Source organism: Ipomoea triloba, chromosome 4 (assembly GCF_003576645.1).
Source record: "Ipomoea triloba cultivar NCNSP0323 chromosome 4, ASM357664v1".
Lineage (NCBI taxonomy): Eukaryota > Viridiplantae > Streptophyta > Magnoliopsida > Solanales > Convolvulaceae > Ipomoea > Ipomoea triloba.
The window spans coordinates 1,878,772-1,902,067 of NC_044919.1; the positions used below are offsets into that span (position 1 = coordinate 1,878,772).

The window sequence follows — 23,296 nt, forward strand, 5'->3', positions numbered from 1 at the left end:
GCGGATGCGCCAATAAACAAATAAGCGCTATATCTTAAAGTATGATTGTATGGTGAGGAGAAAACACTTGCAATTACTACTGTAATAGCCAACAAATCAAACAATACAAGTAAATTGTACTAGAGATATCATATGTGATGATTTCGACCAATAAAATATTGACAGAAATCGAACTTGTTATTTTCTGGTACTATATATAATTATGTTCTACCCACTCACAAGCGTCTTTCAATGGTTTTAAATTATGATTTTACATGGTTAAATTTGATTTTGGAAAGATTTAGGTGTGTCAGGAGAATTTGGTGATTATAGATAGATATTGTCACTCTAATACAATTTGTAATCAAGAATCGATGGGTCCTATATGTAGAGAGAATTGAATCCTAGGTAGGAATATTAAGACGCAAGTGTTTAATGTGTGTCACCGTCTAATTTGTATTGAAATTATCTAACCATTCTAAGTTTCTAACATTGACTTATTGATGCATAAATCATTGAATTATGTTTATGATATTGAAATGTAGGTCAATATCTATCATTTCTTGTTGGATTTTATCTATAATATAATCATAAGTTGGAGTCATTCTCTAATGACACACTCATGAATCATATTGTTTAATGGATCTTTAAACACCATTTTTACCAAACACTTCCAATATTATTTCTTTAATTAAAATAAGATATTGAGGAAAGTTTAATTATTTAAACTCCACTTATCATTTCTCATCAGGAATTAACGCTATAATTAATGTGGGGCCGCAGTGAAGAGACGACGCGAGGGAGAGGGAGAGAGAGACACCGAATGTGGGGTCCACCGTCGACTTCTTGCCGTTGGGATGGCCCAGAAGCGGGCCCCGCCTCTGTTCCTTCTTTGGAGTACACATCTTTTCCAAGCAGGAAGAATTGAAAATGAACCAGCAAAGAGACTGTTTTTTATTTTCCACGTCATTTGTCATCTTCACAACACAATGCATTTTTTGTTTCCTAATACAGTAATACTTTATGCCAATACACATTATCAAGATTTCTTAAGTGAATAAAATTACTGTAAAAGACCTTGTGGTTTAGTGCACTCAGTTGCACCCCACATGAGAGGGAGTGAGTTTGAGCCCCAGTGAACAGATAGAGTAACTATTAAGTTATAGTCAAATGACAAAATTCAAAAGTTGATAATGGATTGTATTAGTTTTTTTTTTTTTTTAAACTAGCAGGACCAGTTTGAGAACGAGTCACTCTTGCAAGAGCATGAGCAAACTTATTCATTAATCGGGAAATAAACTGAAATGACACCAATTCAAAGTGTTATAAAAAATTCACGGCAAATATTGAGCACACAACCTGCATATGAGTTTTTTTTTTTGAAAATCTCCTGCATATGAGTTATTAACTAACAAATAAAAAAATATTTAGTAAATTAATAAGTTATTACACTCAATAAAAAAAAAAAAAAGCTTAATACAAAGTATTTTTAGAGTATATATGCAATAGTAGTAGAATGAGTGGAGGGTGGGTGATGTTAACAAGAAAGAGTTTGATGAGGTCCACATGTGAACAATAATGGGTGAGGGGAAAAAGACGTGTGCCTGTGGCGGGTGCATGCTGATTAGGAGCCCCCAAGTAAAAACGACGTCGGAGACCTGCGGCAGTAGTAGTTCTGCCAATTCTGCAAATCTGCAATCATGGTTAATTAGGTTTATTTTTGCAGTACGCGAAAACTGGTCGGTCGTTTGTTTATTGTTGGTTGGTTTCTCGCGGGCTGTTGTCGTGAAATGACAACTCCCTTTTCTGGCACTTGCCTAGCTACTTCCGTCTTTCCCAACAACTCATCCGCCTCCCTTGACCTATCAAGGAAACTGGGTTCAAGCTTGCATGACAATTCAACTCGTCCCATGAGTGAAGTTAGGAGAAAATATTAGGGATAGAGTCTTACCAGCTATAGTGTGAGAACAACCTTACTTTGAGAAACAGAGTTTAACTATTATCATCATTCTCTTGATGAGCTTATTCTGTAGAAATTCTGTAACATGGTTTATTTCTTTTATCTTATTTACAACTTATTAAACCGATTTATCAGGGGTTGTCATAAATTTGAAAACTCAAAGGGACTAAAACTAAGAACTAGGCTATACATTTTGCACATCTGTTAACTTATTTGTAGACTTGTATGGTATGACATATCCCAAAACATATTAAAGAAAGGTGGTCATTCATTAGTTTCTTGATGATATCGGCTATTAATGAAAATTCAAACTAAATACTTTTTATGACATAGTTAGGATTTAGATTGGTATTCTCTTATAGCATCCCCATCTATAGATTTTGGGTAGGTTTTTGAGAAAAACAAGTTTATTATGGCATTGGAAGGAGAGAGGGTGAGGAGAGTATTAAAAAAAAAAAATAAAAAATTCATGCAAGGACTTGATTTCTTGCAGACTTGTGGGACCCACCAAATTTTGTGATTATCGTAATTTTATCACATGAAGTGCAACCAGCACCCATCAGAATGTGTTAATGACAATTTTCATGATTTTTTTTTTGTTTTGTTTTTCCTTTTTCTTTTCCCTTGCATCTTTTCGTTTCTAATCACACATAAAAAAAGTCATCAAAAACTATAATTGTTGAAGATGATTTTATAGGAATTTGAGTTTTAGGTTCGTATTATTAATCTATCAAATAAGACAAGTACAGAAGATGGGATTCAAATACGTACAATTAAAAAACATTAATGTAAAAAACTTTTGACCTATGCTAAAAGAAATATAGTGCATAATTGTCAGCAATGGGAATATGGGCAAGTTCTCGATCCAATGAAAGCTGAAACATATAGTAGTGATTAAAATGATTAGCTGAATTACAATATTCATATATCTCCAATCCTCACAAGTCTCACATTTCCAAAAAGAAGTGTTGGCATACCCTTTATTGTGGGGCTCATTCCCCCCTTTGCTTTTTGAAAAGAGGCAAATGAGAGGTTTGAAAGTATGAGTGTTGATGCATTGGAATTGGTTAAAGAGAAATTGGTGGGAATAAGTGGCATACAATGGTGGATTCTTTGCATCATCCTTTGATCCCTTTTCTCACTTTTCTTTTTCTTTGGTCATTTTAGCCTATTGAATTTGATTTTATTTTATGCCCCTTGTGACTTGTCTACAAACATTACAAAACAAACAAAAGTTAAGATGGGAATTGAACAATGATCTCATGTATATATATGCCAACCTAAAAGTGATGTTCCAAAAATATAAAGTTTCGGTTGGAATTGATGCATTTTGCATTGGGTATTACCATATTAATGAACATATTGTATGTAAATAATAAATATATAGCTCATCTTTCAGTTTAATGTTTTAGTTAAAACATAACATATATTTAAATTTGATATTAAAGGTAAAACCATACAAAAAGCTATGAGTTTACGTTCATGTGTTGTTCGAAGCCTAATAATTTGTACATGTGAGAGCGTGTTAAACATAATAAATATAAATATAACTATCAATTTAATATTTTAATCGTGACAAAACACATCATTCAATTCTTAAAATGTTCAATACAACCCCAAAACCGTGCATAGTTGTATTCGAGCCAAAAGAATTGTAGACTTTCCTAATCAAAATATATATTTAATTTCTTTTTTTTTATAACTCATAAACTCAGTTACTAAATCTGCGATGAGGTAAATCGAATCACTATAGTTTCAGAAGGTAACAAGTTAAATAACTGAAGTTTATATATCACATTAATAATAGGATAGTGGGAACATAACTAAATCAACAAGAATCACTTATCCACATCCTTGTGCCTTGATGGAATGATGGATTCTTGTACTTCGATGGTGCTAGGAAATCACAGCACAATGATTCTCACCTGGATTATGGAATAAGGTGGTGGGGCCAGGCCCATTTGACATTTGTATTGGGCTAGACTAAGGCCCAATTTTATAGACTAATAACAGCACAATGATTGTAACCTGGATTATGGAATAAGGTGGTGGGGCAGGCCCATTGGACATTCGTATTAGGCTAGAAGAAGGCCCAATTTTTTGACTAATAATGCAAATCCAAATCTAGTAGTCCATAACAAGGGTAGACGGCAAATTATACTATGGACCTGGGTCCAAAACTACGTCGTTTTTGTCTTCTTTTTTTTTAATTAGTAAACATATTGCTGAATATAAAGTTGTCCAAAAATGTGTGAATGTAGAGGTTTCAAAGTGTGAATGTATAGTATAGAAATCGTGAATGTAGAGTTGCCCAGAAATGTGTGAATGTAGAGGTTTCATATTATGAATATGGAGTATAGAAATCGTGAATGTAGAGTTATGCATGTGTGAATCTGTAATAGAGTTAAAAAGTTCTAGCAACTTGTAGCCCTGTAATGTGTGGATGTGGAGTTCTCAAGTTGTGAATATGGAGTATAGGACATGTGAATATAGATGTTTGAATGTGTGAATGCATAACAGTGGTAATATAGTTTACTAAACATATAATCCTGTAATGTGTGAATGTGGAGTTTACAAATTGTGAATGTATAGTATAGTGTATGTGAATGTAGAGTATAGTATACGTGAATGTAGACCCAGGTCCACATTGCAAGGTGGACCTGGGTCCACGACATAACAATCCAGGGTAGACTTCGAAATAATTAGAAGAATTTGGGAGCAACTCCAATTGAATTGGTTTGACAATTAACTAGATTCTAATCTCAACTTCATTTAGGAGTTATTTTTAACTTTATTGGTTTGAGTTGTTGGATTTAGATTTTAATGTTTTAGAAGACAATTGAACGGTTTAACTTTTTCAAAACGTGTGATGTGACGATGACAAGTTGACAACTTATACAAGGCTTGCAATGAAACGTTTTGTTTAATTGTAAATTCTTAATTAAAACTTCTAATTTTTAAATTAATGTATTCAAATAAACATTGTGACATTAACATTTTTACTAGTTACTTTTAGTTAACCGGCAAATTAGTTTAACTGCATCCAATGGATAAGTTTATATTTTTAATGGTAACTTTTAAAAATTTAGGATCTTAATTATTATTTTGTATAAAATTTCGAGATCTATTTAATTAATTCTTTTTTATCATGATGTGACTTGTAAGCATTATGTGCCAATGAATTGACAAACCACATTAATTGTAATTAAAGGCTAAAGCATCCAATCAAATAATGTTGGCTGAAGAAAAATTTGAACGGAGTAAGTAGCATTACCTATTTTAGTTAGGGGAACTACAACAGTTGCTTGGATGTATAATGTTTTTTGTCTACCAATGAGATTGAAGGGGAGGAAAAGGGGGAAAACAATAAATAAATAAACAAGGAAAAAAGCAAAGTAACAAAAAGAAAAAAAGAAAAAAAGAGTAATGTTATTAACGTGTCTAATAGGCAATGCTAGTGCACACTGACATCTTTTTTGTTTTTGACCGTACCTACACAAAAATTAATTATTACAACTCCGATTTTATTTTATTTCTTCATTCATTTTCATCAACCTTATACTATTTCCCCACCTAAGGGGAAACCATGCTAGAAATCCAATTATGATTGTTCTTATAGTCTAATAATCTAATCATGAAAACTATTGGTGGAGTGATGCATAGAGAAAGGCATAATAGTTTTGTCTTTTCCTTGAGTGTGTATATTTTTTAATACATTTATAATAAATAAACTCTATTGATTCCACTCTAACTTAATCCTAAAACATTAAATAAACTCCTTATAAAATATTAGTGAATTATTATTAAGACATTACAAACTTTAATTAAAAAGTATATATAAATGTCACTAAAATTGTCAAATTATGGCAGCGTCACATCATTGGTCCGAAAACGGTCGACGTCTACCCGCTCCGCCGGCACGTTTACGTTTTAACTACAATTCATAACCGAGATTTCCATCGAGCCGAACCGACACGTTTTCTTCACATCAATCGAGCCGGACCGCCACCAGCACTCTTTTTGTCATTTTTTTCCGATTCAGTTTTACCATATTTGGACTACTCGTCCGTTTCGTCAACTCTTTTTCCCTCCTCCTCATCCTCCTCCGACTCCGATGGCAGCGGTGCTTTCCGACAAGGCCGCGGAGGCGGCATCGCCGTCGCCTCCGCCCGCGCAGTTTATGGACCATCATTCGCCTTCTCTTTCTACTGTGAATTCCAGGCGCTCCGACGACGCTTCTGACGCCGCTGATGCCTCGGATCTCGCCTTCCTCGATCGCTCTTCTTCTCTTTCTAGCTCGGCGAGGCTCTCGGATTCTCAGGTTAGGATCGGAGCATTTATTTCTCTCGGTCTTTCTCTCTATGCGTTTTAATTAGGTTCAATTTAGCTCGTGCGTGTTTGGTTTATTCGAATTGTTTGGAACTTTGAATTAGGGTGTATGATAATCAGTTTATGTAAGGTTGACGTTTCGCGTTCAATAGAAAGGCAACAGGAAGAGCAGAACGCGGAATTCTGAAATACATTTGTTCTAGAAAGACGTTCGGAGGGGGGAAAACTTAGAATTTGGAGCATCTACATGTTGAAATTTTTGTGATCGTACATATTTGCTACAATTTTTAACTTAGGTGCAAATGCATTCACAAATGTTACAAACAGAAGATCTTCTCATTTCATATCCATTACGTTAATTTTGAATTACTTGTTAGAATTTTTATTTTCTTTAAAGGCTTTTGATATGTTTTCAGTTTCTTTCTAGTGGGCAATAAGCCAAAGAGAAGGTAGGACTGTATTTTAACAGCTCTGAAATGTTCTTGTGCTTCTTAAAGGTATGCCTAACTATGATCATCTGTTTTTAACAGTCTCTCCTGGCTTTAAGGAGTGAAGAGTATCGGCAACTGTTCCGTCTTCCAGTGGATGAAGTGAGTAAATTATTTTTTATGATTTTTAATTCATTGTTAGAGGGCATCAGTGTGAACAAATGCATTGCTCTTCTGGTCGATTAGTCATTTCCAGTTGTCATGTCAATGATGTACTACAAATGCAGTGACAAAATCAAGTCCTCTCAAAAAAATGAAAAAGAAAAAAATCAAGTATTTTCACAAAAAAAAAAAGAAAAAAAGAAAAAAAGAAAGAAAAGTCTTCTCACAAAAAAGGCATAACTGCTCTGAATGTATAGAGCAGCCTTATTTATCCATCTTCACAATAAACCTCCCACTGTGTTTCTCCTTATTTTAAATGCTTTATTATCTTTTATAAACTATTCTTGGATGAACAGCATTCCAATTTCAATTCACTGGTAGTTATCTAGGTTGGCCATTTGTTGTCGATGATCAAGCATATTGGTTTAGAATTGCTTGCTACCAACTCAAAAATATAAGAAATTGCCTATTTGAGTCCTAGCAAATCATAGTCTTAACTCATAACATTCTACTGGACTTTGGCCTAGGATGATTTTGTGTCTATGTCTGGGATTGCATATATGACAGTTGTTGATGTATATTAAATGAACTAACTGCACAAAGATTGATTTCTCTACTTGGAAATATGGTTGATTGTGTAGGTTCTATATAATATATTCTGGAATGTGGAAACTTAAGCAGATTGTATGTATGTTCTACATGTGCTTACTTACTGAACCTTAATTTCTCTCCTTAATTCTGTGTAGGTTCTTATTCAAGATTTTAACTGTGCATTGCAAGAGAGTTTTCTTCTTCAGGTAATGCTGATCGCCTGATTTTCATCATCCTGTTACTAAGTTATCTATTTATGGTCTCGTCCTTGTTCTCTGTCAACTGTCTCCCATGGGTTTAGCATTTAAATTCTTCAGTAAGGCTTTGAAAGTGAGTTGTGTTTAACATTATTTTATTGTTGCAGGGCCACATGTACTTATTTGCGCATAATATTTGCTTTTACTCCAACCTTTTTGGATTTGAGACAAAGGTTTGATGTTTAAACACTCCATACAATTTACTCTCTTATAACTCACTGGATTATATAGGCTTTTTTTTTTATTATTTTTTTTATAAATAAATAAATATTTATGTTAATGTTGATCAGTTTAAATTTTTGTTTTTCTTGTATCCTTATCTTAACTTTGCCTTTCCTTTTCTCTCTACATCCATGGATTAGCTTGACTATTAATTAAATTTTCTTTTTATCTAGAAAATAATTCCAATTCATGAGATCACATCTGTTAGAAGAGCAAAAGCAGCCGCAATATTCCCAACAGCCATAGAAATAATAGCTGGAGGAAAGAAGGTAATATCCTGGATTTTAGTGCCATGCCTACTTTGTGCATTTGCTGCAATTCTGTAACACATGCCTTCCATTTTAGCAGTTCTTTTTTACATCTTTTCTGTCCCGTGATGAAGCTTTTAAGCTCATAAATGACGGTTGGCTGCAACACAATAATGGACCTAAAGCGACTGGAGATCAGCAGGTTTGTTATTTTCTTCTTAAATCGGATTATGAATTCTTCCAAAAAAAAAAAGGCTCTTGTGTGTTCTGTTTTCTTCTGAAGTCAGAGGGGAGAATATAAATTTCAGATTAAGGTTTTAATATGATCATGTAACTAGTGATTTCCTTTTGAGGAACCCCTGTTCCATTTTGGAAAACTATTTTTATTATGTTTTGCCTTATAGTAGTAAATATGTATATGTATGTGTAAGTGTGCTCATATATGTTTCATATTATTTCTCTGGTTGGAAATCTTGATTAAACTCTGTTTAGAAATAAGGCCATAAGTTTTGTTTGAAACATCTATGGGGGTTGAAGATTGAGCCTGGGACCTCATATCTGAATTCATAGGCTTATGACACTTGACCATGATGTCTTTGGCAAATAAGCCCATAAGTAATGAAATAGATAAAATGGAAAATCAGACCAATATTGTTATTGTTATTTTCTTTGTTGTAAATGAATTATGTTCATCAGTAGACATTATAAATGTATGTTTATCTCTGATTTGAGAGCAGGAGCAATATTCAGAGCCAATAAGTCAAGAAAATGGGTCTCCATTGGCTGATAAAACAGAGAGTCCTGATCAACCTGTGGATGAGGCAGCATCTGTGGAAAGGTATTTGCCTTGAGCTTTGTTACTCAGTAATTATTTAAAATGCTGATTTATTTCACTATATTGCTTTTGTGCTTGGTAGGGATAAAGAAATTTCTCTGTCAGATGATACAAAACCTTTAGATAATGGGGATTATGAAATTGTTCCAAATCCTTCAGTACCACCAGACAGTTTAGAGGAGGCTGCAGAGATTGTTCAGAGCACTGATTGTTCATCATCAGGAAAATCTCTGGTCTTGGAGGAAGTGAATTATGATGCACCTCAGGGTTAGTTAAATTCATATTTAGGTTATCATTTATCAACCATGGACTCTATCCTAGAGATTTTTTTATTTGGCTTTTGATCCTTCGATTATTCTTCATTTTCTTATGCAACCCTCCCCACCCCCAGTCCTCTTTTTTGGTGGTTTAAGTGGAATTAGAAAACCCATTTTATAGATGCATGACTTGTAAGTTTCACTTGCTAAACTAAATTTTTAGATGCATGCTTTCGTAATAACCATTTTCAGGTGTTCAAGTAGCATGAACTAAAGAGTAAAGGGCTATCTAGTTTGCACTTAACTGTCTATATATGAGTAAAGCACTTTTAAAATTTTAAAATTGGATAAGTGAATCTATGCAGCTATATATCGTTCTTATCTGGGATCTCTAATTTGTCTTCCTGATTATGCACCTGTTTTCCTTCTTTCATGCATGCAAATCAAACTAACTTCCATTTCACATTGGAAAGGTCTTCTGGCTCTTATACTGAGGGGAGAATGGTCTATGTGACTATGTGAGCTGTGGATGTAGCTCCTGACTCAATGAAAATTTAAAAGCAAAAGTTTATGTCATCTTAGTTCATTAGATATAGATGTAGTACTTGCGTTTAAGCTCTTATTCCATGTCTTAGTTATTTATCAAAATCAGCTTTCCCTTCTATTTCATGGATTATGCTATTGAACATGCTATTGTATCATTAATTTTTGCATTTTTATATTGTTTCTATATTCCATATACGCTGGTTTGATATTTTCCATATTTCAACATTGTTCCAAATTTCATTTAACTCTATTTTAAAACTGGCTGTTCTGATTGCAGTACCAGAAGACTACACATTGGTTGCAGAATCAAAGTTTCCGGTATTATAGGCCCTCTTCCCTCTCAATAAAAATTTTCCTTTTGGTGCTCTAAATGGCAATGAGTTTATATATAACCTAAGCAAGCTGGTGCACCTTTTATTATTGACTTTAACTCAATATTTCTCTAATTGATGTCCTCTTGTGCTTTGCTTAACATGGCACAGGTGAAGGTGGAAGAGTTCTTTGATCTCTTCTTTTCAGATGAAGGCGCTGATTTCCAGGAGTCATTTCACAAAAAATGTGGAGATAAAGGTACTGTTCACAAGGGTTTATAGCCAGAAAACTATTATTTGTATTTCGTACACATGTTTTCTCAGATTATTCTAGAGCTGAAACTTTGATGGACCAATGAACCATCTCATGTGGTTTCTTTTATTAACAATCCTCTTCGGCTCTTCCAGATTTTAAATGCACTCCCTGGCGTCCTCATGAAAAATTTGGGCACACTCGTAATGTATCATTTCAACATCCAATTAAAATTTATTTTGGTAAGTGTTAGTTAGAAGTATGACCTAATGCAGCTGTAATTTTTTATGCTAGTTTGTTTGATCAACATATTGGCCTTTGATTAGGTGCAAAGTTTGGCAGCTGTCAGGAGCTTATGAAATACCGAGTTTACAGAAACTGGTACATACATCATACATGTGTCTACAGAGATTTGACATTTAGGTTTATAGTTGTTATGTTATTGTTATCATCATCATCTTTTGATTTTGCTTCCATAAATATCCAGTCACCTTGTGGTTGAGACTTCTCAAGAAATTAGTGACGTACCGTATGGAGATTATTTTCAAGTGGAGGTAATTGCTGTATCTTGTTGCAAATTTAATAGTGCATTTGATATTTCCGTAATTCCATCCAAAATCACCTGCTCGCCTGGCAGTTGACACTTCACATCAAATACTTAGAAATTGATACTGCTACAATTATTTTTTTAAAATTCTAAACTATACTTCCTGTATCCCAACTTTAGTAGTCTTTTCTTGATTTCTTGATTGAGCATAAAGATCAACAAATAGAGTAAAAGATGTAAAGGCAAAGGCAAGGATGTGTCCTAAACATGTTTTGTATTTTATTCTTTGTTATATGCTTCATAACATCACAGGGTCTTTGGGATGTTAAGAGAGATGGTAGTGAAGGTTGCATTCTGAAGGTTTACACAAACGTGGCCTTTTCCAAGAAAACTATGTGGAAAGGTGCAGTTCTTTTATATATATCTATCCTTGGAAATCTGAGGGCATTTGAACTTTGATTATCCAATCAAACTTCTAGGATGTCAGTTTCTTCAGTCAAACTTTGATTTTCCTACCCAACTTTTAGGCTTGGAAGTTTCTTCAATTCATCAACCTGTAATGCAGGAAACAGGTGGAAGGACAAAATTTGAAAAAAAAAAAAAAAAAAAAAATTGGGGGATGGCTTTATGTTTTATCTATAACAATAGATTTGTATTATCATTGTGAGCCTGCCCTCTTCTGCACTTTCTAGTGTGTGAAATTTAAATTTATGAGTAAAAAATCTTATTGGGATACTTATTATTTAAATGTGTGAAAACGATTGCAGGAAAGATAGTGCAGTCCACAATTGACGAATGTCGAGATGCTTATGCCATTTGGATTGAGCTGGTATTTTTTTTTTCTAGTATTTTTATGCTTATGGCAGGTTCACCATTCACTGTTGCTCAATTGTTTTTCTTGGGCCTTTCTTTTCCTCTTCCTCCTTTGGCAGGCTCATGAATTTTTGAAGCAAAAGAAGCTTGAGATGGAACAAGGTAGGTGCTTAAGATGGTGGTATTCTCAGTGGTACAGGGCAAAACATCATTGACTATTTCTTTTATCCCGCAGCTGGAGTTCATGCAGCTAATTTAATTCCAAATGGTCAAGTTGAGATGGAGAAGCCAGTGAGTGCAGTTGAATGCAAGGAGAAGTCAGACAGTGGAAATGGTGCAGTAATCTCACAGACATTGCCGGACTCAAATAATATGAACCGGCATCCTGTCAGTTTCCCGCAAGAAAGCTGTACCAACAATGCACCAGTTCCATTCTTGTTTAGAGATTTCAACTCAAGATTTTCTTCATTGTTGAAATCTCAAAACCACTTCTACGTTCTCCTGATTGTGGCAATAGCTGTGGTGCTCCTCCTAATGCAGGTAAACCCAATTTCTCTTGTAACTTAGCGTGTTATAAATTCTCTCCAATGCAACCACCCCATGCTATATGTCTCAAACTTGGTAACAGAGGAAGGTTGTGGTAGGTTAAACGCCAACTAAAATCTTTGTGGCACACGACTCTCGCCTAATATTATTTAGAGAAGAAACATAAAACCTAGATTCTCGTTTTCACTCCCTTACGCATCTGTTTCGCTTTATTTTACAGTGACAAAATTTTAATGCATCATTTTATCTGTTGCACTTGTTGCAGATGAGCATAATCGTACTATTAAGTAGACCTCAACAGATCCACGTGGTTCCTCAAGGAGATTGCATGGGCGGCATGCATGGAATGGGGGAGAGGGGGGTTGAGACACTTGCATATATAGATAAGCAGATTAACCATCTCAAAGAAGAGATGCTAATGGTGGAGACGACGCTGCACAAAATGCAGAACGAGTACGACTTACTAAAAGTAAAATTGAACGACTTTGAGCGAATTAAGAAGTACCAGAAATGATAAGGCAGCAATCATTCTTTTGTTCTCTTGTACATATGTTGTGTGTTTGTGTTTTTTTTTTTTTTTTTTTTTTTTTTTCCAAATGTGATAGCCTTATGTATATGAAAGGATAGTGCCTCATGCTCGATCATGAGGGTATTGACAAGAATAGAGTTCGTAACTATTCAGGTATGAAAGTTATACACCATTTACGCGGCCACCGCTTCCGGGTCGCTGATCAAACATTGTGTTGATATGATAGCTGCTCAAACGAGAAATGGGCCTAGTATGGATCGTTGATTGCCTGATTGGTCGCCCTGGAAGGTTCACTTGGTCCATGTCAAAGTATAGGCTAGGTAGATTAGATTGTAGGTGACAGAATAATTTGGTTACGTTTTATGACTATAGTTATTTATGGGCTGAATACTAGAATTCAACTAATCTGAATTCAGGCCACCCTTATTTCTTACAATAAACTTGCTTCAGTTCCTTCAAACATATTACTGAACTCTAAACAACCATTGATCTTCAGGGTGATTAACATTGCCTAGTTGTTCTGTCCTTAAGAGCAGCAACCGCCGCTGCTCTGTACAACTGGCTGTCCTTTAATATTGATTGTTGGAGGCTTTGATGAGTTTGATGATGGTTGGGCTGCCATCCTGCATTTGGGGAAAACATTTATTATATCATAGCAAAGAACCTTGCTGCAAAGGAACATATTCAGACAAAGTAGGGAAGACGCTGTTGACAATGTATACTTTTCAGACATCACACATTCTGCCTGTTTATTTATGCAACCACAGAAAGGGGTAACGATAAATTATATTGTGGACCTCATACATGTTTACTTTTAGTTCATTTTTAGTATGTAATGAACATTTTGATGCATATTCATTTTTAGTATATTGCAAGTCAAAATGAACTATCAATATACTAAAAATAAACATGTATTAAGAGTCTATCTTGCTACATGGAATCTAAGCATTCTATTCCATGTTTGTTATGAGATGGGATGCAAATACTTAGGATCTCTCACTTTGAAAGTTCCAAAGATATATAAGGTTTCCATTCTGAATGCTCAGATTTTCTTGTTTTAGAAGTTCAAGAGGCCACACTTCTGCAAAACTAATTTGCAGATTGACCAACAAAAAGTCCTGTGTTTCAAGAATTTGTATTTGTTCATGGCAACCTATGGGGAATTGGGAAGGGGTGAATCAAAGTGTGAAACCTTAATTGGGTCCCTTTTGCTTGGGGAAAGGCTTGTGATACTAGGGCCATTGAAGCCCCTCTCCAAGCCTATTCATTAGACTCTAAGAGAAGTCAAGGAGATCATGTTAAATACACACCAGATTTAACAGATAATATAAACACATATCTCCTACCTATTCTTTATAGCACAACACATAGCCATGAAAGCCTGCTCTACATTGGTAGCATCTTTTGCACTGGTTTCCATAAATGGAATACCAATCTCATCAGCAAATGCCTGTACAATGAGCAAGCAAAATCAATAAATTCTCAATTAAGGCGGCAAAAACCAATTGTCTTAACCCTTAACATATCCTCAATTGTCTATAATAGCAAGCTGTTTTTACCTTTGCTGTCTCATATGAGACGGCTCTTTTAGATGCAAGGTCGCATTTGTTCCCAACAAGAAGTTTATTGACGGTTTCACTAGCATAGCGATTAATTTCATTTAGCCACTCTTTGATGTTGTTGTAGCTATCCTCGTCCGTCACGTCATATACAACCTAGCAGACACCTCATCTCAAGAAGTCATGAGCAGATCCAGGATGCAAAGCCAACAAAATAGCCAATAGTGGAAGTTAAGATGCGAAATAGTAATGGCAGGTCAGTCACTTACAATTATACCATGAGCTCCACGATAGTAGCTGCTAGTGATAGTCCTAAACCGTTCTTGTCCAGCAGTATCCCACTAGATATTGACAAACAAGCAACGCTAGTCAGGTGACTTCTATGTATTACTGTTACATGAATTCCAAATGAAAGAACTTAATAACTAGTGCTGAGAAATCTCACAATCTGAAGTTTAATTGTCTTCCCTCCTTGCTCCACAGTACGGATTTTCTACAAAAGGAATATATATTATGAGACTTCTTTTCCATTCTGACTGATCATTGTGTAAATGTTATGCCTTCTAACAATTCAACAGTACTTACAAAGTCAACCCCAATGGTGCTTATGTAACTATCCAAGTATGTATTATCCTGAAGGAAACAAGATAAAATTTTCAGGTTCCACTGACCAAATGCATTTCGAAGAATGATATAAACTGGAGTAGCACATAACATTTAACACAAGTATAAAAAGTTCCTGCATTTCGTCTGTAATAGAGGGCAGTCTTCCAAGATGGAGCCCAAATCAAAATAAATTGTTCATTGGAATTGGAATTGGAACACAATAGTTAACTCAGGTGCACCCATGCCCTTTTATCAACCATCCAACATGAAGAGGAAAAAGGGAAATGAATGAAATGAAATAAATACATATAAGCATCTGGTATATTTGTCACAAGCTCAGTATGAATCCTCTACTTGTTTCGCCAAGCAAACATAATGACAAACTGTACAACTGCGTAGTAATGTAGTATGCTATATTGCAAGAGAATGGCAAACATGGAAATAGTATCCTATAAACTTACAGCAAACCTCAAAAGGAGACATGACTTCCCAACTCCAGAATCTCCAATTAGCAAAAGTTTGAAAAGATAGTCGCTGTAAGAAATGGCACCAATCAGTTCTGCAGCTCAAATAACTTGCAAAAGGTAAAACAAAAACACTGCATTACTCAGGTTTTACTTTCACAAGCCGAAAATGAACTGTCTGGGCAATTTTACTACTAAGTATTTTTTTCTCAAATAGAACAAAATTGAATGAATATAATTAAACAAAAACTGGACTTCAACTTACAAATATTCTACAGTATATATAAGGTTATAAATTCGTTAATCACAAGACAGATAGCGACGATCCCTGATATACGCAGAGATTAAAGAGCTACTGATAATGATGGTGATGATAAATTGGAAGTAACCATAATAACAACGATAACAACAACAACAATGAAGTACATATAGAACTATTTGATGATGATTGATATTACGTAAAAAAAAACAGTAGAGAATGAGCGAGATAATACTATAACGTACTAATCGGGATTCATTGCGATCTGAAGACAATGAGATCAGTCGGAAACTGAGGTATTTTCCGGCGAGAAACGACCGGAATCTAAATTATTGCGCGAGAGAATTAGATGCAAATGTTGGATAGCGGTTGGGAAGATAGGCACAGAGCATTGAAGCCTTGAAGGTAATCATGCGGGGCACGTAAAATGGCGTTAAAATCTTAGTGCCTTCTCTTTTTGTTCTTTCTTCTTCCTCCTTCCTTCTTTTTATTATTATTATTATTATTATTATTTTTTTTTTATAATTTAATATTTGTTAGACCCAATCCAATTGGTTGAGCTGATGATTTAGTAAGTGACTATTGATCTTCCCGCTTTTAATCGTCATTTATGGACAATTTAAGTTGATTTATCTATTTATAATCTTTTGCCGACTAATACTACAAGACGAATTTCGCATATAATATATCTTTGAGTAGCAACTACAAGCTTTTTTATGCTACAATAATATTAGGACCACAACATTGATGTTAAAAAAAAAGACTAAAAGTAAACTGAAACATATAAATTTATGACAAAAAATTGAATTAACTTCGAAAGTTAATTGATAAGATTTCGAATGACTACAACTAAATTACTATTCAAATCAGGACAAACTGAAATATTTAGTATTTTAGTTATAATATTCAAATTTGATACATTCTCATATGAAAAACACTATTTTCTTCAGCTAAAATCATTAATGAGAAGCAAAGGCAGGACATTAGAAGAGCTTTTGCTAGAGCTACCAGTATGGGGGGTGCGGATGGTAATTCTGGTTCCAAATTGTAGAAGTGGCAATGCCCAATTCATCCTTAATGTTGATGGCAGCTTTAGAGGTTGTGACAACGTTGCAGGAGGTGGAGGTGTCCTCAGAGATAAATACAGGACTTGGATTGCTGGATGTGTTAGGAAATTCCGGGCTGCATCATCGTTGGAAGCGAAGTGGAAGGCATTGGCGATGGGGTGTAGTGGGCTCAAAGCAAGGAGTACGGGGATTGTGAAATCCAGATCCATTGTGTGGAGGTTGCTAACTCCAATGAATGCCAACTTCTCGACCATAAATGGTTAAGCTGCCAATTTTAGTCACCTCAGGAAAGAGATTATTGAGGAGGGAGCAGGAAGGATTGTGCATGTGTATCGTGAACAGAATCAGGTGGCGGATGGGTTGACTAAGCATGTGCTATTTGGGGAGACGAATTGGGTTGAGTTTGACAACCCCCCATCTCCCTCCGGGTGTAGAAACTAGGTTGATTTTGACCAAATTGGTGTTTGTACACCGCGCTTTGTTTGTTGGACACTTAGTTGTTGTCTTGTTTTTGTTTTTTGTCCCCCACCCCACCAATCCCTTCCCCTTCAAAAAATAAAAAATAAGAAATCATTAGTGACATGACATTATTTGTAAGAACATCTACACTTATGATTTTCTGTTGAATTTTTGTGGGTCCTTTGTGAGGTGGAGGATAGAGAAGGTGGAGAGAGTGTCTTTTTTACTCTGGCAAGTTATTGATTTTTAATGGGCCCAAAGAGATAGAAAAAATAAAAGAGGAAAAACAGCTCTGCGCGTTCCGCGCACTTCACCACTGCACGCGTCCGTTACTTTTTTTTTTTTTTTTCCTGTGTAAGAAAACAACTTTTCTTTTACTTTTTTTTTTTCTCTCACTCTCCTCTCTCTCATAGTGTCATCTAAAATACCGTGTAAAAAATTCAACCGGTATAAATGTTCTAAGATTCAATGTTAATTTATTGTTTTATTTTTCCTTCAAAAGAGTAAGCAAATAAGTGAAATGATTCTCATGCTTGAATGTCACTTACTAATATCTCATCGATCGAATGTGTCCTAACAAGCTTAAGCCCAAACTCGAGTATATGCATGAGCTTGCCCAAGTTCGAAATTTTGACAAATTATACAATGGACCAGGTTTCACATTGCATTGTGAATTTCGGTCAAAAATAACATTCAAATTATGTATCTGTAGTTAACATATTATGTGCATGTAGTTAACATGTTATGTGTCTATAATTAACACAGTATATATTTTAAAGACACATAAATTATTAATTAAATATGCATAATATTTTAATTATAGATATATAATTTTTTTAATCGAAATTCACGAGGAAAGGTGTACAATTTTTTAAATTAGATCCATAATAGGTGGACAACTAGCCGATAAGGCGATAACGTGATTTTTTTTATTTTTTTTTTAGGCGATAACGTGATTTAGCCACCGCTATTGTTACATGTATATTTTTTTTATTAATTAATTAGTATTAGTACTCCGTAGCAATTAAAAATAAACGCTGTACGGAAGTACGGAACAACTGAAAAAAAAAAAAAAAAAAAACAGAAAAGATCAAAAGAAAGCAACGTCAATGGAGGGAGGGAGGAGGGAAACTGAGTTCGAGGAAGATGCGTCATAGAACAGGTTTTATTCGTAAGTTCATTTCTTCTGCAATTACGCCATTAAGGATTGCAATTCTGTTTCAGCCTTCTATTCTCCCCCCCCCCTTTTGCTAGGTATATCCGTATATCCATAAATAAACAACAACAAAAAAATAAATAAATCAATTTCAGTGTATTTTAGTTGCTGTGCTGATTCTTCGATAGCTGATCTCGTGATCGTCGTGATTGATCGACAAAAAAAATTGTTTAATTGAAGCTCAGCATCTGGCGCTTGCATTTTCTCGTAATTAAATACGGTATTGATAGAAATTGTTGAAAATTATAGTTAGATAGGAGCATTGAGTATATACATACACAGACACAGACGCACACACCAAGCAGTAGTTCAATTTCAGCTTATGATCAGGATATATTAAGCGATTGTGAAGTTCCAGTAATTGTTTGAATAAGTTATATATTGATAACAAGAATCAAAACTAATTGCAATCAGCTATTACTGATGATTTTAAGCAAAATCAATGATAACATTGCTCTGTATGCAATATTTGCCCCTTTTCCTTCTTTTTTTTTTTTTTTTTTTTTTTTTTTTTTTTTAATTAAAAAAATAAATTAAATTAAAATAGTTCTGGCTAAGTTGGTAAATGGTGGTCTCAATGGCTCTGCAGTTGTTGCAATTTGTGATCATGGAAATTAATTTTCCATGTGCTAGCAATTCTTGAATGCAACTGCTTTAATTTATCGCTGTTGCCTTCAAAATGTATGGTCCCTTCTTCTCTCTGAACACTTAGCAGAGCATATGCTTCCAAGACAAGAAATCCTCGCCTTCTTTAGCTCAATTAGCTGCAGTAGATACCAGATATAGCAAATTCATGATGTAGTCACTTATTGTATCAATCATAACCCTAGTCTCTTATAACTGTGTAACTCGAACTGAGAAAACTACTATGAAATGGAGTGACACTCTCAGAGAGCAAATATGATCTGCAGCCTCCAAGGATTTGGATTAAGTATTCACCCATTCCCTCTATCGTTTTTGTTTGTTTGTTAAAAAAAAAATCTTTTCTAGTGGCATAGTAGTGATTGGTGTGCATTTTGGGCATGTTAATAATTGGGGTTGATGTAATAAAGCAACAATTTAACGATTCACTATGGCAAGTTGCATACTTGTATAAGTTCAACTAACTGTACTGTCTGGCAAGTTGCATGTGTGGGTACCTGTCAAGGATTCACAAAATTAATTATGTGATTCAAAAGGATGCTAGCTGTACGTCTAACCAATATTGGTGACACATAGGAGACAAAATTGGATGCTCAAGTGTAAGTTCAAATAAAGTCTTTATTACCCCCAAACATATTAATAAAGATCATCTTCCTTTATTATATATATTATTTCAGAGTTACATACTGCTTCATTTATTTATTTATTTTTAATGTGTCTATGAAGCTTGCCGCTGTGATGTCATTGCCAGAAATGAAGTTGAGAAAATCAGCGAAGCTGCCTTGTTTATAGGATAATGGGTTCTGCTTATCCACAAGCTTTGGTGCAGGTCCTACCTTTTTTTCCAGAGCTAGACTGTGCAGGCTAGCAATTGAAATTCGACACGTCTCTGAGTTAACTGTTGCTCTGTGGATGACAGGCTTGTATTGACCATTGCTCAGTACTTCCATTTGATCTCCCAGTTGAACAATTAAGCCCCCTTCTATGACTGGGACAGAATGCCAATTTTTATCCTGGTCCAGGATTTGCAGCCCCTGTTGGTTCTGAACTAGGATTGATAGCAAGCTGTAATCTGTGTGCGGTGGCAGGCCTAATGCAAGTTCCGGTTCAGGACATGCTGGATAGTAGTTAACAGCCATCACTTGGGATCCCTCTTCAATGTCTTCTTTTAAGTAAGTGGGGTGTAACCCTAAACTTTCAAATATTAGCTCCATTAGCTTCTTTTGCAATTCATGCACTGCCTTTGCGTAATTCCCTATTTGCTCCCTGCAGCACAGTTCAAGAAAATTATTTACATTATATTAATGACCCTTCCTTAGCTTGAGGATAATTATTATATGTTTGAGGAAATATATGCTGTACTGAAAATGTATGTTTTCCTCAGCTCATATATCTAATTTCCTAATGAAGCTAAGGTCTAAGGATAGTTACGTTACATTAAAGAAAATGATGGAAAGAATAATTACGCACTTGTAACATGGAGGGTTTGAAGGCCACAAATCAATCCAAGCTGAGATTGGATTGCAGTAGTGTTTGAGGAAGTCTCTCCAAAAGTGAACTTTATCTTTGACATGATTTAGGCTGGTGCCATATCTCACAGGTTTGTGAACATTATCAGACATGAACTGCATTTTCTCTTCACTTGGCAAATTAAAGAATGCATTTGCAGCATCTAAGGCACCATTCACGACCGAAGGTGGGATTTCATGGTTAATGACCTGCGGCCATGCATACAGTCTATTTATGTGCAGTGCTTTTCATTGGTCATGAATTATGATAGCTTCATGCAATGCGCATGCATGTCATAATTTATTATGTGCAGATCTAGTTAGTCAGTTGCCTATACTAACACTCTGGATGAAACTAATTCAATTCTCACATCTACAAGACTACATGCATGCATAACGTATGTGACTTTTACACAATGAGCTCAAATTCCTGCCTTTCTTGGTGCTTGTATTATTCCATCATGGCACTTATGAGAAATTAGAACATACTACTGCTCAAATAATCATCTAAAATTGCATGCATTGACATGAATGATAGATAAAATGCTTAGACTTTTTTCTTAATTTCTAGGAGAAGCAATAGTTGTCTTACTCTCATCCGTGTTACACACTTACAGTTACACTTCAGTGTAACATGGACATGTGATGATATTGTATGTACCTGGAAGAAACCTAGTTCCTTGCAGGCCAGACGTACTTCCTGGACCACCCGAGAGCGAAGCAGAGGATGCTGCAAGGAGGAAAGATCAATGATTGGCAAGTTAGAGGAGTTGGTGCTTAGGGTGCAGTTGGGGCGCTCTGATGGCGGGAGAATGTAACTTTTCGGGAGATGACTTAACCCCCTTCCAGTAAGTGTTGTTGCACTCGTAAATGAAGAAGCACTTGCTAAAGCAGAGCTCTCCATCACTTACGTTAGTTCTCGACAATTTACTCCTTAACTTTGCAGTAGTTTACACACACTAGATGCCCGCAGTTGTCTTTTCAGATTCATTCCATATTTATAAGCAGCACAGCAGATAATATGGATTGGATTTCCAATTATCTTTGTGATTGAATGAATGTGTTAAAAGTTCTTGGATGGTGTTGTACAGTTTCATTGAATACATTGACTTGATACTGTGTTTGTAGGGGGAGCTGCATGCTTCCATAAATGAAAATGCTAATATGATATTGCTACTTGAAGGATGGGAAACGGGAAATCACGGCTGAGGGCAACGGTGGGACCCGCAAGCCGCCGCACGAACTGGAATCTGAATGCAAATCTGGGTCAGAGCCAACATGCAAATTCAACTGGACTTTATATCAGAGGTATCCGGTCTCTGTACATGAAACTAAGCATAAACTCACTCTACGTAACACTTCAAAGTTTATCCATATGCGATACTTATTTATTTAAATGTCTACTTGCAATTTGTTAAATTGCCCCAAGAACCCAACATTATTAGTGTTTTAGCGCTAGTAATGCCACATGTCCTAAATGTGGGTATCTTGGTCTCATTAATTTGGGGTAGCATTGGTTAATTCATAGATGAAACCCCTCTTTTGAGATAATATTTGCATCAAATTATTTGGGATTCTAGCATTTTTCTAATTATTTGTAATTATATATTTTTTAGTATTACTAACTCTGTTAGAACGTAGTATATGTTCATAATTACTTTCTCAATCTACTGAAATATAAAAAGTCAATATCGCTCTCACTGGGGCTTGAACTCATTACCTCGCATTTAGGGAGCCACTTTGTGCCACGTTATTTTTCAAAAAAAGAAAAAGAAAAAGAAAAAAAAAAGACAATTCTCCTCTGACCAAAAAATATTTTCTCTTGATTTTAGTTTTTCATTCTTTACTAAATATTGGACATTTTTTTTTGAAATTTCAGACACCCTAAGTAAAAATGAAAGTATGACATATTAACTCATCACGTTTTCTTAATTTTAAAATATTACATAGTATTTATTTATGTTGACATTTGGTCCGATCCATTTGAATCATTGCATTATTATATTATTACACCTTACACGACTAGCACACGAAATTTACCTCAGTACATTACACTGCTATCACGCGAAACCCACCCCTCCTCGGCTTCGCATAATCGCACATAGTATACACACATACTTCCAAGAAACTGCTTTATGAACTTTAATACTGTAAATAAATTAAAGGCATTGGATGAGGCAGCACATGCGAAGAAGTCTCCAATCAACTAACCATGAGATCAAACCTTTCCATCTTAACATCTAAAGGCAGCCATTGACACGTATTGGGCTATATACATTGCACAACAACCTCATCATTCATTCCACTTCATACAACTAGATGTTGATCGTTATTCTAGAACTACTTTCAGATCATAAAGATTAAACTCTAAAATATATAGATAGATCGAGAATATGATGTATGTTGTAACCTTATGTAATATATATATTTTATAGCTACTACTCGGCTTATTCCTATGTGAAGTATCCCGATTTTGTGCAATCATTATTCCCCCGCAATCATTATTCCTTGGACCATAGGTGTGTATCATAAATAAAAGTATTTTTTAATATATTAAAAGTACGTTATTTATATACGTAAAGTAATTATTTGAAAATGTAGCACAAAGAACCAATAACACATTTACTAAGGCTCGAACCTACCCTCTCACATGTAAGAATGCAACCGGGTACTACTAGACCACAAGATCTTTAGTTTAAATAA

General features: G+C 35.1%; 2 protein-coding genes and 1 long non-coding RNA gene across 7 annotated transcripts; 2 read left to right on the plus strand and 1 right to left on the minus strand.

Annotated features, from left to right (window-relative positions):
* The first annotated feature begins 5,886 nt into the window (after positions 1–5,886).
* LOC116017393 (protein VASCULAR ASSOCIATED DEATH 1, chloroplastic) lies at positions 5,887–13,273 on the plus strand. Its single transcript, XM_031257974.1, has 18 exons — positions 5,887–6,260; positions 6,799–6,858; positions 7,605–7,655; positions 7,814–7,879; positions 8,102–8,197; positions 8,277–8,378; positions 8,914–9,014; positions 9,094–9,278; positions 10,092–10,132; positions 10,297–10,384; positions 10,534–10,620; positions 10,705–10,759; positions 10,866–10,932; positions 11,238–11,328; positions 11,693–11,754; positions 11,858–11,900; positions 11,974–12,278; positions 12,550–13,273. Exons 1-18 carry the CDS (start codon positions 6,054–6,056, stop codon positions 12,796–12,798), a joined length of 1,956 nt encoding a protein of 651 aa, XP_031113834.1. The 5' UTR covers positions 5,887–6,053; the 3' UTR covers positions 12,799–13,273.
* LOC116017394 (ras-related protein RIC1-like) lies at positions 13,151–16,134 on the minus strand. Its single transcript, XM_031257976.1, has 8 exons — positions 15,947–16,134; positions 15,440–15,512; positions 14,958–15,005; positions 14,818–14,865; positions 14,642–14,713; positions 14,373–14,528; positions 14,160–14,263; positions 13,151–13,436 (listed from the first exon to the last, which is right to left on the minus strand). The coding sequence occupies exons 1-8, from the start codon at positions 15,958–15,960 to the stop codon at positions 13,340–13,342; spliced, it is 612 nt and encodes a 203-aa protein (XP_031113836.1). The 5' UTR covers positions 15,961–16,134; the 3' UTR covers positions 13,151–13,339.
* A 2,176-nt stretch (positions 16,135–18,310) lies between these two features.
* Positions 18,311–22,012, plus strand: LOC116017395. 5 transcript variants are annotated; one of them, XR_004097892.1, is made up of 5 exons: positions 18,327–18,398; positions 19,567–19,684; positions 19,812–19,914; positions 20,005–21,504; positions 21,722–22,012. It is a non-coding gene; the product is annotated as an uncharacterized LOC116017395 (long non-coding RNA). The 5 variants fall into 5 exon arrangements; XR_004097896.1 differs by lacking the exon at positions 18,327–18,398 and having other exon boundaries at positions 20,005–20,781; positions 21,280–21,504; XR_004097894.1 differs by lacking the exon at positions 18,327–18,398 and having other exon boundaries at positions 20,005–20,257; positions 20,358–21,504.
* The last annotated feature ends 1,284 nt before the right edge of the window (positions 22,013–23,296 follow it).

Bases quoted from the DNA above. Each gene is read 5' to 3' on its own strand.
- LOC116017393 (XM_031257974.1), top strand. From the start codon at position 6,054: ATGGCAGCGGTGCTTTCCGACAAGGCCGCGGAGGCGGCATCGCCGTCG. The intron at 8,198-8,276 runs GTAATATCCTGG...CCATTTTAGCAG, and splicing joins TAATAGCTGGAGGAAAGAAG to TTCTTTTTTACATCTTTTCT. The intron at 10,133-10,296 runs GTATTATAGGCC...AACATGGCACAG, and splicing joins TTGCAGAATCAAAGTTTCCG to GTGAAGGTGGAAGAGTTCTT.
- LOC116017394 (XM_031257976.1), bottom strand. The intron at 14,714-14,817 runs GTGAGATTTCTC...GTCAATATCTAG, and splicing joins AGACAATTAAACTTCAGATT to TGGGATACTGCTGGACAAGA. The intron at 14,529-14,641 runs GTAAGTGACTGA...GGTGTCTGCTAG, and splicing joins GTGGAGCTCATGGTATAATT to GTTGTATATGACGTGACGGA.